This window comes from Pleurodeles waltl, chromosome 4_2 (assembly GCF_031143425.1).
Source record: "Pleurodeles waltl isolate 20211129_DDA chromosome 4_2, aPleWal1.hap1.20221129, whole genome shotgun sequence".
In the NCBI taxonomy this organism is placed as follows: Eukaryota; Metazoa; Chordata; class Amphibia; order Caudata; family Salamandridae; genus Pleurodeles; species Pleurodeles waltl.
Genome location: NC_090443.1, coordinates 943385256 through 943401960, shown reverse-complemented (window position 1 = coordinate 943401960; position 16705 = coordinate 943385256). Strand labels below are relative to the sequence as shown.

The 16705-nt window shown below is 49.0% G+C and overlaps 1 protein-coding gene across 1 annotated transcript in view; it reads right to left on the bottom strand.

Annotated features, from left to right (window-relative positions):
• LOC138293503 (vitamin D3 hydroxylase-associated protein-like) overlaps nucleotides 1-16705 on the bottom strand; it is a 290584-nt gene that overhangs the window by 231624 nt on the left and 42255 nt on the right. Inside the window, exon 2 of the mRNA XM_069232742.1 lies at nucleotides 167-310. Within this exon, the coding sequence (XP_069088843.1) occupies nucleotides 167-310 (144 nt within the window). The remainder of the gene's footprint in view (nucleotides 1-166; nucleotides 311-16705) is intronic.

Here is a 16705-nt window from a genome sequence, read left to right as displayed (position 1 = left end):
TAAAACAAACCTTTGCCTGTTTTTCTAAAGTAGCCCTTGTTTAGCACCCATCATTCCAAAATGTAACATTTGTAGTGTAAATAAATGTGTTTGCATAACTCCTGGAAAATCACAGAAACAGTACAGGTCCTTACATCACTGAAAGAGTGCTGGTAAAAGGTCTTACCTTGTAGCCATAGTGCTCCTTGATGCTGACCGGTACTCCATACAGCAGGCCTTTCTCCTTCTGTTTCATCACCTCCTGAAGCTGCTCTTCACACTCAGGAAGGTATCCAGTTAGGCAATTCACCTGCCTGTGAACCTCCAAAGCCTTAAATATAAATGTATTTATTAAATGCCTTTACTGTGTACTGATGAGCAAGATTACTTACGTATGCAGGAACTTTGTTCCCCCACTAGGCCTGGGGAAAAGGCACGAGGAGTTATTCTGCAAAGCTGAACTTGCTCCTAATTACGACCCATTTGGATGACGCATAACACCTTTCTTCTTCCTCTATCAAATACGCTCTTTCCATAATTTTATCTATTCAATTATGTACTATACCTTCCTTATCCTTCAGAATCACTAACCAATGTTATTGTGGTTTTATGACTCTGGGCCTGATTTAGAACTTGGCGGAAGGGTTACTCCATCACAACGGTGACAGATATTTTGTATTAGAACGGATGGTTGATTTTTCAACTTACTGATGACTGATCAGTGCTACCATACACCTGAGGCATTCTGTTGGCCCATACTGTGAGCTGCCCCCTGTCACTTATTGAACTATCATTACTTCTGGTTCAGTCCTATGTTGCATCTGGATGAAACTTGCTTTGCTATTGCACTAACTTAAATTCTACATTGCTCATGTTGCCCTTGTGTAGGCCCAATATTGTGATTACCCAATTATATTTTGGTGGGTTTTGACTTTTAATTTTTCTTTTTGTTTAATCTTACTGAGTTCTTGTCACATCTCAGCTGACTTGATATTGTTACTGTTTCCTACTGTGCTTTAGTAGCACCTGGGGGGTCCTTGTATTATAATTACTCAGCTGGTATGCCTATGTTGCATCTGGGTGGGTATTGTTTGTAAATGCTCTGCTGTTGCACTCTCACTGCTGTTTCTGCTGTTTCTGTTCATGCTGTCTATCTTGACTATTCTGCTGTTGCACTCAAGTTGCATCTAGGTGGTCTTGTATTTTGAGTACTTTGCTTCTGTACTCCCAAGATGGCTACTGAGCCTGCACCGTGTCTATGTGGACATGATAGGATGACTGTTCTATTGCTGTGTTCATGTCACATTATATTTTTAATCTCAGTATAATTAATAACCCTGTTGTAATCTTCTCACTTCTCCAAACCTCATGCTGCAATTGGGTGGAGGACCTGATTTTGTGACTGTTCTTCCAGACTATGCCACAACTCTGCGTCATACTTTGAAGCTTATCTACTGTTAATGTCACTGCCTTCAGGTTGCTATTTTCTTTGCCAATTAATTCTCTGTGTGAACTTTCAGTGCTTCATTGGATCCCTTTTAGTGATGCACTCAGATCACATTTGTGTTGGCCTGTCCCCTTTGAACTTGTTATACTGCTGCATTTTCTGGGCCTGATTGATTAAGGTGAACTTACATTTTTGTGTAAGTTTACTTTTGTTCACTATTCACAAAGGTATATCACTAGCAGTATTTTTTACGACTGGAGTCTCTGCCCATAAAAAGATAGGAAGTTCATCTTTATGAATCAGGCCCTCAGTGTATCTGAGTCCTCTCATTTGTTTGGTGGTGCTGATGTTGTGTTCTTTGCTTTCTCTTGTTTTAATTTACTTTTCAGCCACACCTCCACCTTCCACACTATGGGCCAGATGTAGCATTTTCCGATTTTGCGAATCGGAAATTGCGAGTCGGTGCGACACCGTCTGCGAGTCGCTATGGGGTCGCAAAGACCCACCTCATTAATATTAATGAGGTGGGTCGCATTTTGCGACCCCATACCGACTCCCTGCACTCACAGGGATGGTGGCCTGCTGAAGTCAGCAGACCTCCATGTCTGTGACTGCTTTTTAAATAAAGCAGTTTTTTTTAATTTTGCAGCCCGTTTTCCTTAAAGGAAAACGAGTTGCAAAATAAAAAAAATAACGAAAGCATTTGGTTTCGGTTTTTCAGAGTAGGCAGTGGTCCATTGGACCACTGCCTGCTCTGAAAAACCCTTTTTGGCAACATTCACATGGGGACCCCTTCCCTTTTGCGAATGGGTTACCAAAGTGTGACACTGGTGGTAACTGCGAATTGCTTTGCGACCGCATTCACGGTCACAAAGCAATTTAGCATAGCGATAAGAGTCGCAAATAGGAAGGGGACACAAATTGTGAATGAGCATCGCAATCGGCATTTTGCATGGCGCAAACTGCGATTTTCGCAGTTTGCACTATGCAAAATTCATGCTACATCTGGCCCTATGCCACTGCTCTCCCTTCTCTTAAGGATTTCCGTCAGCCCTCTTCAACACAGCCAATACTTTACCCAATTGAATTATCCCAGTGACCCCCATTCCTCATTTAAGAATAAAGTCTTGGCCCCCGCACCAGTTTAACTTCAGCTTCTGACTGCGGCTCCTGATTTGAACATCAGTGGCAGCAACAGGAATAGAGATATGTGGAGTCTTGTCATGCATGGTCATAGAAAGAGTTTTGAGGGCTGAAACATCAATGCTTCATCTCATTATCCCTTTTCTTTAAGTGAAAAGGCTAGTAGCAGATCATCTTGGTAAAGTATTTGATTATGTTAACAAAATGATTGTTAGGCCACCCATACATTTGTGAATGTGTAGCTTACATTTACTGCATTGTTTACTTTACACCCACAGGACAGCCCCCCTCCTTGAGCCGCTCTAGGCCCACAGGAACCCCATCCCTGTGGCAGAATAGGAAATGAAGGTAAGGGGGGCATGTGGCCCCCCTCTTCAAGCCTTCTAAGTCGCTGGAGAATGGTGCATGAAAATTCACCAGTTACACTTATCTCAAGTAACTGTAATTCATACCCTAAGGTAACTATAAAATGCCCTTGTCATGCACTGCTTATGAGATCTCATATTTCAACACTCATGACGTGTTCAGTGACATCATTGATAGCATTACTGATGACAAGTGAAGCAGACCGGGAACATTGTGATGGTGCTGGCTTGGGGGGGCCCTCATGGGCAGTGGAGGGGGCTCCCTGCACCCATTCTCTGTCAGCCTTTTTATGGCGGTGGTACCGCCATGAAACCGCTGGCAGAGAAGGGGGTCGTAATCGCTAGGGCAGCGCTGCTTGCAGCACTTCCCTGGCAGTTTAGGACCACCACCACCTCCAGACCACTGGGATGTCCCATCCTGTCAGAGCTGGCCGTTCTCTGGCAGCCCGATCACCATGATTGTGGTGAGGCACTCAGACCGCCACATTGGCGGCAGTCCGACCGCCATCCTCGAGTCTGACGGTCTAGTGACCACCAGACTCATAATGAGGCTCAGAATGTTCTGCATCACCAGCAGCTATTTGAAATAATGCAAATGCCACTTTGAACTCAGCGATAATAAACGTATTCACAGTACATCATATTGCTAACAATAGTAATGCCACATTAAACTCAGCAATAATAAACGTATTCACACTATCGTTTTCACAATAATTGTTCAATAGAAACAAAGTGTGGTATAATGCAAGCAACTATAATAAGCGTTATAACATGACAAGCTGTGAGCATCCCAGTGACCTTAAAAACCAAAGATGTGCCCTTTTAGGCACATTGCATCCTGGAACATTCGCTTATCAAGTTTGAAGTCAGTAAGTATCAAGTTTTAGCAATTAAAGTTCTTAAATCGCATGCAGCGCATTACCGCTTTTAAAGGATTAATTCCCTCAGTCTTTTCTTCTTCCAGAAGAGGCCTGATGCTGGACAGAACAGAAAGTGAAGATCAAAAGCGGGGGATCAGAGATTCCTTCTCTGCAGCCGGCGACCTTTACAGCAAGCAAACCACTCAGGGGTTTAAATACCTGCTGCATCAGCCACCCAGTCTGAGTCATAGGGAGCCACACCCAGTCTGATTCATAGGGATGCTGGAGGCTTGTGCAATATGTGTTCCCAAACAAGCATTGGTCTCTAACAAGCATTAGTTCCAACAATCATTGGGCTCTGCAAACAAGCATTGGTCTCTGTGAACAAGCATTGGTACCAGCAAAGGCAAACGATCAACTCAGACTTTTTTACTGGGGTCATATTGGGGTTTGCAGGTTCGACATCTGGCCCAAACATATATCCTATATATGAAAGTCAAAGGTATCACCCTAAATGTTAACAACAGCATTAAATCAATATTGACAGTCTAAATCATTTGGTGAATAAATATTCTGTTGCAAGTGACCATGAAAATTATATGACTATTATTGTAGAACAGCTTAGCATTGTAAGGTCCACCAAAAGGTGGAAATTACAACCATGATTTTACAGGAAACCTTGTGTGTGGTGTTTGATAAAAAGGTGCTGATGGATAACTACAAAACACTGCCATATGGGTATTGATGGACATGAATGCCTTGACCTGGCTATGAACACCACCAGGCTGGAGCGGATGTTCTCATGCGTTTTAGTCAGCCCTTCAAATTGTTGTAAAAGATTGTTCATAAAGAAACATTTGGAAGATTCTACTGATATTTAAATCCAAACCCTAACCATCAATGTTTGACTTTTTTTATGCTGGCAAGCTCTTTATACAGCACTTTAAGGAAATGCCTCTTTTTGTATGGTCACCAACAATGTTTTGGACTGATGCTGTTGGTTGTTTGACTCTGAGAGTGCATTGAGGCCTGCTAATCAGACCTCAGAGCCAGTGTCCTGACCCTAAAATATGTATGTCACCTTGGTTTATTTGCATAAGCTAACTTACCCACAAGTCTCTAGTGTATGGTGCCCAGTGTACTAAGGGCAGGTAAGTTAGAGGGTCATGCCCCCAGGTACTGCAGCACTGGTTGTACAACACTAGTGTGACACAGGTAAAGTGAGTCTCCCAGTGCGCTACTGCAGACTGGCAGAGCAATTTGAAACTGCTACCCCAACTTTGTCATTTAAAGCTGTGGCAAAGCCAGACTTTCCCCGGCATATTGTAAGTCACCCCGATGGCAGGCCTATCGAGCTCTAAAGCAGGCTGCCACAAATTGCAAGGGCAGAACATGTATTCGACATGATCTGACAGTAAACATCTGAAACTGTTGCTTTTACTGTAGAAAGAATTGGTCGCCCAATTGGCAAGTACAGGGTTACAAGCTGAACCCTTAGCTCTGCTAACTCTGGAACAGTGTAACCAAAGTTGATACTCTATAGTATCAAATGACTCTTTGCATTAACCCCGACTTGTTATTTAAGTCAAAATTAAAGTAACTTGTTGCAGGTTGCAAATTTTGTGAAATTGCCACTTTATTGCGTTTAGTATCCTGTGCCCTCAAAGATTGTACATGGGGAGTTGTCTCTGAGACCACTTTCTGCCCTCCTGGGGAGATGTGCAAATGACTACCAGGAAAGGTTACAATAGAAGCCTGCACAGGAGAGAAGTATTACCTCCTTCCTGCAGGAAGCCAAACGGGTGTTAGTCCAAAAGGAGAACTTCAAAAGACAAGCCGCCTTTCAAGGGTAAATAGGGAACACTTCAGAGAGGGGTTGCGCTATCATTTAGGCAGAGAGGCTGGCACTGGGGAAGAGGGAAGAGTAGGATAGTTGCCAAACTGTTTTTCCAGGAGTATGTAGCCCACTTGGTAGCCACACCTCTGGGTTGGGCTAGGGAGCTCTGGATGCCAAGAGAAGATGCCAAGAGAAAGGTTCTTCCATGTTGAGAGTAGGCAGAATGGCACATCCTGGGATAGCCAGATGCCATACCTCCCAGAAAGTGGTCATGAGGAGGGAAGGAAACTAGTAGTCCACTGGCTAATAAGCATGTCTATCCTGAGGGCACTTTGTGAGCATGAGAAGGGCACCTCTGGCACTCAGAACTCAGATCATGACTGGACTGAAAGCGGGATCAAAGAAGGACTGTCCAGCTTCACCAGGGACCTGGCAAAGTGAGGCTGCACTGGTGTAGATAGCATCTGTTGAACCAGGTGGTTAGCAAAGGGGAAGGGACTGGGCCTGCTGTGACCAACTTATGGAGATGTCATCTCTAGACCCCAGCAAAGCAAGAGACTTCAAGGGTCAGCTGGATATCCTCCTGTTCACAGCACAGGGCCACAACGGCTGGAGAAGCCTCATTTAGCAAGTTGGTAGCCCAGGGTCTTCATATCACTGACAAACACTGCTGTACAGCACGAGATAACAGGGCCCAATGCTGAAAGTTCCACCTAAGTTCATTAAGTCCAGCAGAGTCTATGGAGTGCACCTTGCTGGTCCAAAACACAAGTTATTGACCAGGGACTATGATTTAGCTGTGACTGGACTTCAGCTAGCACCCAGAAAACTTTGCGACGTCAGCCCTGTGACCAGCACTGCCTCATCTCCTTCAAGGACTGAAGAGTAGCCACAGGAAGAACCCTGTTGACTGCATCACATCCACCGCATTGTTGAGCATCTTCAGCATCCTCTAACTCTTGCATCAGAACCACTTTTGAGTGTCTTGTCAATTTATTTTTCAATAGTTTTGCTGCTGTTTAAATGCTTTATACTTGTCCCTTTGTGTAAGCCTTGCTGTTCTGTGCTTCAGCTACCCACGGATGAAGTGGAACTTCAACAAACAAAACCTACTTGAGAGGTATTCTATGTGCATAGACACTGGATACTGTCTCCCTATCTCAACGTCTATCACTTAGGTATCGTACCACCCTAATAACTCATCCTTGGCACAGTTCACTTTTTTCTGTGCCAGCTGGATCCAATGAGGGCCTTGTTGATGTGGCTTCCTGAAGCCTAGGGCCTGGGTGGAAGCCTTGACTCCAGCATGAAGTTCAAGGCTCTCAACATTGAAATCGGGAAGACTCTGAGCAAATGAAGTCTGCAGTCAGGTCCCAGGAAGGCACAGTCATCAAGTTGCTGCTTGCCATTGGTCCAGGTGAAATCCTCTGCATTCAGACTTAGAAACTTTTCTTGAAGTCGGTACACTATCAGCAGGTCAAACTAGCAAAGTTTAGTCCGACCAGCAGTTCAGGAGCTACAGTTCAGCTTTGGTCTGGTGATAGCCTTTGGTTCTTTTTGCTGAAAATTCAGAAAAACGTTTCTAAGTATCTACTCTTGCAAGTTTGGAAGGGGAAAGAGTACTCTAACACTAGCCAAGGGTTCAGGACCTTTTGGGCACCACTTGGGAGTCATGACAATCCACCAGCAGGGGTTATTTCAAATCCAGTGCGAACTGGTAAGCTGTGCTCAGCAGATATTTGGGCTTCTTGCAGGTTTTTTGTTCTTGAGAGTTAAACAGGACGCTAGAACTAGCTCTTGGAGCTCACTCTTCTGTCCTGGGTGCAAGTGGGAGCAGGACAGCCCTTTAGGTTTTTCTCCACAGGTTCAGCGGTAGGTGCAGTCCTTCTTCTGTCTTCCACGGGTCCAGAGGTGTTTAATGAGGGAACTGAGGGTTCCCTTTTTACGCCCAGTGCCAGCCTGTGGGTGTTAGAAACTCCTGGCTACTCTCTAACCAATTTAGTAAATGTTCCCAGGGGTACTACTAACCACTTTTGCAGCACTTTCTGTGTGTCTTACTGTAAACTATCAAACTATGTCCCTGTCTACCTAAAACCAATAGGGCCGAATATTTCTTCCCTTTTGCAGAGCTCTGGACACATTCTTGAGGTGTGTCCTAGGGACATGAGAAACTCCACCTGCAAAACATTTCTGGAACAGGTTTTCCCCCATTGGGTTTGGCGGCACTATAGTTGCTTGGACAGTGGAAAAGGCAGGCCTAGATGTGAGTTACATCAGCCTGTGACAGGGGATGTCCCTTTGAAGCTTGTGCATTTGGTATGCACACCACCATGGCCATCCTGTCAGAAGGAGGTCACACCTCCACCCAGCCAAGGCCTTTTTGTTTCCTTTCCTGGGAGCCATTAAGCCTCCAGGGGATGGGGATTTACTCTACAAAGGCTACTAGAGACCTTAGGCAAACAATGCCAGCTTTCTAAAAGCAGAATTTTCAAAATAGTAATTTAAAATCTGATGACCATTAGATTGAATTTCAAATTACTGTTACTTTGCGTCCCTGAACTATAGTTCTAGCTATTCACAAACTGGAATTATTAATGATAAGGTGTTATAACAGTACAGTACACAGTATAGAAACAGCACTCATCACTGCCACAGACAACATTTGCAAGATACTTGTCAGAGGAGACACAGCAGCCTTCATTGTCCTGGACCTATCTGCAGCATTTGACATGATCTCTCACTCCATGCTCATCAGGCGTCTGCATGACATTATAATTCAAGGACCTGTTCTCCGCTGTATCTGCTCCTTTTTAACAGATAGAACATAAGCTGTACACCTGGCACCTTATTCCTTGTAAGCCTGCAAATTCATCTGTGGAGTGCCTCAAGGTTCATCATTCATCATCACCGTCTTCAACGCATACAAGATCCCACAGGCCAACTGTTGGACTTTTTTGCTTATGCAGGGTCATCCCCAAGCTTTTTGCCTCCTGCCTCCTATTTTTTCTGACCTGTTGCTGTTGGCCTTTGAACTCTGAGGACTTTACCACTGCTGACCAGTGCTAAAGTGCATATGCTCTATGTGTAAATTGTATGTAATTGGTTTATCCATGATTGGCATATTTGATTTACTAGTAAGTCCCTAGTAATGTGCACTAGAGGTGCACGGGCCTGTAAATCAAATGCTACTAGTGGGACTGCAGCACTGGTTGTACCACCCAACTAAGTAGCTCTTTAATCATGTCTCAAACCTGCCATTGCAGTGTCTGTGTGTGCAGTTTTAACCCACTTGCCAGGCCTAAACCTTCCCTTTTCTTACATGTCAGACACCCCTAAGGTAGGCCTTAGGTAGCCCCAAGGGCAGGGTGCAGTGTATGGTTAAGGTAGGATATATAGGTCCTCATTACAACCCTGGCAGTCGGTGTTAAAGTGGCGGTAAAACCGCCAACAGGGCGGCGGCAAAAAAAATGGAATCACGACCGTGGCAGAAACCGCCAACATAGACAGCCACTTTAACACTCCGACCGCCATGGCGGTAGAAACAAACAGTGTGGCGGTCACCGCCAACAGACAGGCGGAAGACAAGGTTCCGCCCACTGTATTACAACAGTCCAATCCGCCACCTTTTCCGGGGCGGATTCACTGCAAACAAAAACACGGAGGAAACAGGACTTGGAAGGGAAAACGCTCACCTCTACACACCCCACGAGGAATCAGGACGCCATGGAACCCGAGCTCCTGATACTGCCAGCCTTTATCTTTCTGGTTCTCTACCAGGAACAACAAAGACGGCGGCGAAGACCACGGTGAGTACTGCACCTACGACACAGGGGAGGGAAAAAAGAGTGACACACGCAACCAACACGTAACACTCCCACCCCCACACTCACCCACTACAACACACACACAAGTACATGTTGATACATTACATTAACAACACCCAACTCCCCCTGGAAGAATGCAAGGACAAAAGGAAATGAGTCAAACGTTTGTCATCTATTCAAAAACAGTAATCAAAAATATATACATTCATATACATATATTTACACTAGAAACAAATATATACACCAAGAATACAAGTCTAAGGTATTCCACCATCATAGTCCATGGACCACAGGGCCCAAAATGCATGGGCGAGGCCCACACTCAATACCCGATCAAAACGGAGAGAACACTGCTGGGGCATCATATAGAAATACAACAGGCACCTCAGGGGGAAGGGAAGGGGGGGCACCTCAGCCGGATGAGTGCACGCAACAGATCCACGAGGGGGCTCCATGCCCATTTATGTATCCTGGGGAGTGCAAAGCCACAGTCTCTCAAGTCTCTCCAGTGGGTGGTTTGCCCACAGCTTTATCCTGGGGAGTGCAAAGCCACAGTCTCTCAAGTCTCTCTAGTGGGTGGTTTGCCCACTGCTTTATCCTGGGGAGTGCAAAGCCACAGTCTCTCAAGTCTCTCTAGTGGGTGGTTTGCCCACTGCTTTATCCTGGGGAGTGCAAAGCCACAGTCTCTCAAGTGGATGTCTTTCTCCACTGGTTCTGGAGGGGGCTTTGTGCCCAGAGTGCTTCATCCTGCCAAGGACAGAGGTAGTGGATGTAAATCACCACTGGTTCTGGAGGGGGCTTTGTTCCCAGAGTGCTTCATCCTGCTCGTGGCGGCCTCAGTAGCGTCGGAATCTTTGGCGCTCACTGGCCTGCGGTGCTTGTTGCGGCGGTGTCCTGTTCAGCAGTGCTGGTGGCGACGGTGTCCTGTTCAGCGGTGCTGGTGGCGGCGGAGTCCTGTTCAGCGGTGCTGTTGGGGGTGGTGTCCTTGGCAGCGGTGCTTGTGGCGGCAGTGTCCTTGGCAGCGGTGCTTGTGGCGGTCTTGTACGCCGTGCAGGTTTTTCCAGACTTGCCTGTTTTTCTGTGCCCCTTCCCCACCTTGGATGGTGGCGCAGCTGTCTGCACACTCCCAACTGTACCCCTGGGAGAGGCTCTGGTGGAAGATTTTTTTCCTCTCTCCCGCCGGGCACTGGCCAACTTTTTGTGTTTTTGCAGTGGGGGACTGTCCGTGATCTGGCTCCTTGGCACACTGGCTGCCCTGCTGCCTGGCGCACTCCAGAAGCCGGTTACTACTGGCACCACTGTTCCTGCAGATGTTGCGGCTGAGGTGCTGGGTTGGGACCTGGAGAGGCGGGCCCTAGGAGACTGAAGGGGTGGGGGAGGTGAGGGGAAGAGTTCAAGCTTGGACAGGAAAAGTTTTTGGGACACACTGGGATGGGTAGATGGAGGGGGTTTGGGAGTGGAGGAAGAGGTAGTGGTTGTAGGAGGTGTACATTTGGTGACTTTTGGTGAAGGTGCATGGGCTGGAAGCTGTCGTGAGGTGGATGCTGTTGGGTGGGTGTGTGGCTGTGTTTGTATACCTTGGGAGGTGGGCTCACAGACACACTGGGAGAGGACACAGGGGATGTGTGAATGGTAGTGGGGGTGGTGACTGCACGTGAGCGGGGTGTGGTGGTGGGTGTGCTGGTGATGGAGGTAGTGGCTGATGATGTAGTGCATGCAGGTGTTAGTGGAGATGAGACTGGGAGGGTGGAGGGAGACGAGGAGGAGGGGTACACAGTGGAGGCAGTGGCTGTTGGTATGTCTGCATGTGTATGATGCTTGCGTGAGTGCCTGTGGGATGTGTGGTGCTTATGTTTGCCTGAGCTCCCCTTGTGTGTTGACGTTTGTGCATGCTGTTCTGATGGTGTGCTTGGGATAGGCTGAGGTACAGGGGTTTGGGTCTGGGTGGAAGAAGTTGGAGGGGGGAGGCTAGAGGCAGGTACAATGGCTGCCATCAGTGCTGAGGCCAGAGTCGGAAAAGCTTGCTGATGGGCTGCCTGACCAGGATGAATGCCCTCCAGGTATGCATTGGTCTGTTGCAACTGCATCTCTACACCTTGGATGGCATTCAAAATGGTAGACTGCCCAACAGTGAGGGACCTGAGGAGGTCAATGGCCTCCTCACTGAGGGCAGCAGGGCTGACTGGGGCAGGGCCTGAGGTGCCTGGGGCGAAGGAGATGCCCACCCTCCTGGGTGAGCGGCCACAGGGCAAACGCTGAGGGGCTGCTGGGAGGGCGGTGCTGGTAGGGGGAGTGACTGTACCTGTAGATGCGGGGGCACAGAGGGGCCCCCCCACCACAAGGGAGCTCCCATCAGAGGAGGAGTCCGTGTCACTGGTCTCAGCTCCTGTCCCCGCCGTGGAGCTCCCCTCGCCCTCCGTCCCACTGGTGGATTCTGACTCTGTTGTGTCGCCCTCCAGGGCCATGTGGGATGCAGCTCCCTCCTGCTCCGGTGCCACTGCTCCTCCACCTGATGCTGCTAATGCACACAAGCACAGGCAGACCACAAAAAGGGGGGGAAGACAGAAGAAAGACATGTTGAGTGCATCCAATACCGCTACCGTTGGCTGACACTACAGACACAGAAGCCCCCTGCACTACGCCGTGCACTTGGAGTTCCCTAATCAATCACATGGACATGGGTTACAAGGCTATGCCTGATTGCTGCACACAGAGAAGTCACAGGAGCCTGACTAGGTGTAGTTGGCTCTGTACACAGGTGGGGTGGGGTGCCACAGGGCCTGCCTTAAGAAGGGACCTTGCCTACTAAACCCTCCCTGGCCTAGGGGAACCCACAGCCCACCTCCCCCACCCAGACACCTACAATGCGCACTGAATCAGCAGAATGAGAGTGTACTCACCCCCTTGTGGCTGCTGTGATGCCCTCAAGCGCGATCCAACTCCGGGTACGCCACCGCCAGGATCCGGAACATCAGGGGGGTCATGGTGTGACGGGCACCCCTCCCACGTTGGGAGGCCATCCCCAGCTGGGCCTCCTCCGTCTTCTTCTTGCTCCAGCGGTGAATGTCCTCCCATCTTTTCGGGAAGTGGGTGCTCCGTCTGTGGTAGACCCCCAGGGTCCGGACGTCCTTGGCGATGGCACGCCAAATATCCTTCTTCTGGTGGGCACTGACCTACAGGAATAGTACAGGGGAAAAGGAGAAGATATAACCGTCCGCACCGTCACAGTCATTGACCTGCATCCCTACCCTTGCCATGATGCACATGCACTCACCGTCGTTTCATGCACGCCTCATTCTCCCCTCCGATCTTTCATCCACAGCCATTGCCCACACAGCATGCTCACAGTGTACTCACCTGTTTGTCTGGAGAGCCGTAGAGTAGCGAGTACTGGGGGAGGACCCCATCCACTAGTTTCTCCAACTCCTCCGTGCTGAAGGCAGGGGCCCTTTCCCCAGACACACAAGGCATTGTCTCTTCCAGACTGAGGTCACAGCAGCACCTTGCAGTGTGGGTCCTCTCCTATTGAAGATCAGGTATCAAGGGGCATATTTATACTTTGTTTGCGCCAAATTTGCGTCGTTTTTTTCGACGCAAATTCGGCGCAAAACTAACGCCCTATTTATACTTTGCCGTTAGACGCGTCTAGCGCCAAAGTAGGAGGAAAGAGCGTCATTTTTTTGCGTGAACGCCTTCCTTGCGTTAATGAGATGCAAGGTAGGCGTTCCCGTCTAAAAAAATTACTGCGACGCAAATGCGTTGTATTTATACTCTCGGGCAAAAATCACGCCCGGGAGTGGGCGGGGCAAAAAACCCCGCATTTGCGCCTCTTTTTAACGCCTGGGTCAGGGCAGGCGTTAAGGGACCTGTGGGCTCAAAATGAGCCCACAGCTGCCCTCCCATGCCCCCAGGGACCCCCCCTGCCACCCTTGCCCACCCCAGGAGGACACCCAAGGATGGAGGGACCCATCCCAGGGACATTCAGGTAAGTTCAGGTAAGTATATATATATTTTTTTTTTATTTTTATTTTTGGCATAGGGGGGCCTGATTTGTGCCCCCCTACATGCCACAATGCCCAATGACCATGCCCAGGGGACATAAGTCCCCTGGGCATGGCCATTGGGCAAGGGGGCATGACTCCTGTCTTTACTAAGACAGGAGTGATGTAAATGGCGTCTGGGCGTCGTTAAAAATGGCGCAAATCGGGTGGAGGCGATTTTTTTGCGCCAACCTGACTTGCACCATTTTAAGATGCCCTAACGCCATTTTTCCCTACGCCGGCGCTGCCTGGTGTACGTGTTTTTTTTCCACGCACACCAGGCAGCGCCGGTCTGCTAGCGCCGGCTAACGCCATTCAATAAATACGGCGCCCGCATGGCGCTTCAGAATGGCGTTAGCCGGCGCAAAACTTTTTGACGCTAAACTGCGTTAGCGCAGTTTAGCGTCAAAAAGTATAAATACGGGCCCAAGTGATTGAACAGAGAGAAAAATGGCGGTGACGTCCGCGGTGGTGCGTACCGTCACCGCCGGCGTACATCATCATTGGCTCCTGGAACCCATAGGTTCCAATGTTAACCAATGCAGGATTGTGCCTCGGTCATCGACTGCCTACCGCGATGGTGTACAATGCCAGCGCAGTTACCTCATATCCCCTTGTCCTACATTACAGGTCAGGCAGCAGCCATTTCAGGGGGCCAATATTTTGGACTACGTCACACATATCTAGGCATTGCTTAAACACTAATACAGCCATGTGCCGATTTTAAAACATTTTCCGAGTAAGTTGTGTTTACGTACCTCAGTGTTGGTTGACTCTCTGCTCGCTGTTCTCCTCCTTAGAGCTCGTCCGCTGGGGCAGGTGAGGAGATGGCGGCATCCTCTGGTGTACAGACCGCTGGTGGACCTGTCGATAATGGAGGAGCGACATGTAATTATCACCTACAGACTTGATCGTACCACAATCCTGGAACTGTGTGTCCAGTTGGAGCCAGACCTGATGTCAGCTATCCACATCCCACAGGAATCCCCCCTCTAGTGCAGGTGCTGTCAATACTCCATTTCCTAGCAAGTGGGTCTTTTCAAACAACAGTGGCCATAGCATCAGGGATGTCCCAGCCTATGTTCTCCAACGTGTTGTCCAGAGTGTTGTCTGCCCTGCTGAAACACATGCACAGCTACATCGTTTTCCCTCAGGTGGAGGATTTGCCTACAGTCAAAGGTGACTTCTATGCCCTGGGACATATCCCCAACATCATAGGTGCCATTGATGGGACACATGTGGCCTTGGTACCCCCCCCCTGCAGGAGTGAACAGGTGTATAGAAACCGGAAGAGTTACAATTTGATGAATGTGCAGATGGTGTGTTTGGCCGACCAGTACATCTCCCATGTGAACAGCAAGTTTCCTGGCTCAGTGCATGACGCTTACATTCTGAGGAATAGCAGCATCCCTTATGTGATGGGGCAACTCCAGAGGCACCATGTGTGGCTATTAGGTGAGGACATGGAGCCTATACAGTGTGACTAGGTGATTGGGTCTGGGGATGTCCCTAAGAGTTAGTGTGTGTCTAACAGATTTCCCTTGACATTTGCAGGTGACTCTGGTTACCCCAACCTGTCATGGCTACTGACCCCAGTGAGGAATCCCAGGACAAGGACAGAGGAATGCTACAATGAGGCCCATGGGAGAACTAGGAGGGTTATAGAGAGGACCTTCGGCCTCCTGAGGGCCAGGTTCCGGTGCCTCCATATGACAGGTGGTGCACTATTTTACTCACCAAGGAAGGTGTGCCAGATCAATGTGGCCTGCTGTATGCTTCACAACTTGGCTTTGCGACAACAGGTGCCTTTTCTGCAGGAGGATGGCCCAGATGGAGGTGTTGTGGCAGCTGTGGAGCCTGTGGACAGTGAAGATGAGGAAGCAGAAGAAGAGGACATAGACAACAGGAACAAGGTGATCCAGCAATATTTCCAGTGAGACACAGGTAAGAAGACAACACTGCCTGCTACATCTGATTTAATTCTTCTACCTCTCATCTGTCTGTCATTTTCACCCAGTGTATGGACACTGAGTTGTCACTTTCCTTTTCGAATTCACAGATGTGTGTCCCACTGTGTGACCTCTGCTTTGTTTCGGCATGGACTAGAGCTGTGTGACATAGGTATGTTGACATTAAATTGGATATACCATTTTGCCACAGTTATTGCTAATATACATTTCGAAAGCACAGACTGACTCCAGTTTGTTTTGTGATTTAAGGGTGTTTATTTATGTGCTAAATAGTGGAGGGGGTTGTGAAATGGTCAGGGGTGATGGTGGAGGAATGTCCATGGCAGAGTCCAGTCTATTAGTCTCACAGGTGCATTGTCCAAAGGGGCAAAGGAAGTGGAGCTGGGGCAGTTGATGGATGGACAGGGTGACAAAGTGGGACAGAAGGATGACAATCAGGGTGGTCTCATTTCTTGGCGGGGGTCTTGCCACTGTTCTCTGTCTTTGTCCTGGATCTCAGGGACCGCTTGCAGGGTAGTTCTCCATCTGCAGGGGGTGGGGTGCTGGTGTCGTGGTCCTGTGCCGGTGCCTCCTGTCCTCTAGCGCCGGCGGAGGTGGTGGGCAGTTCATCGTCCAGGCTAGTGTCAGGGGCCCCTTGTTGTGCCACAGTGTCCCTCCTGGTGTTGACGAGTTCCTTCAGCAGCCCTACAATGGTGCCCAGGGTGGAATTGATGGATTTGAGTTCCTCCTTGAACCCCAAATACTGTTCCTCCTGCAGCCACTGGGTCTCCTGAAACTTGGCCAGTACCGTTGCCATTGTCTCCTGGGAATGGTGGTAGGCTCCCATGATGTTGGAGAGGGCCTCGTGGAGAGTGGGTTCCCTGGGTCTGTCTTCCCCCTGTCAGACAGCAGCCCTCCCAGTTCCCCTGTTTCCCTGGGCCTCTGTCCCCTGAACTGTGTGCCCACTACCACTGCCCCCAGGTCCCTGGTGTTGTTGGGGTGGTGGGTTACCCTGGGCTCCCTGTAGAGGTGGACACACTGCTGCTTGACGTGTCCTGGGGACAGGGGTATGGGCCCGCTGGGGGGGGTGCTGTGTTGGTGTTTCCAGAGAGGGGAAGCTCTGTAGTGGCCTGTGCCAGTGTGAAGGGAACCAACTGTCCCGAGGTCCCAGATGGGCCGGGCTGGTCATCTAGATCCAGTTGGACAGAGCTGCTGTCATCACTGTGGGCCTCTTGTGTGGGTGGAGTGGACATGTCTGGAC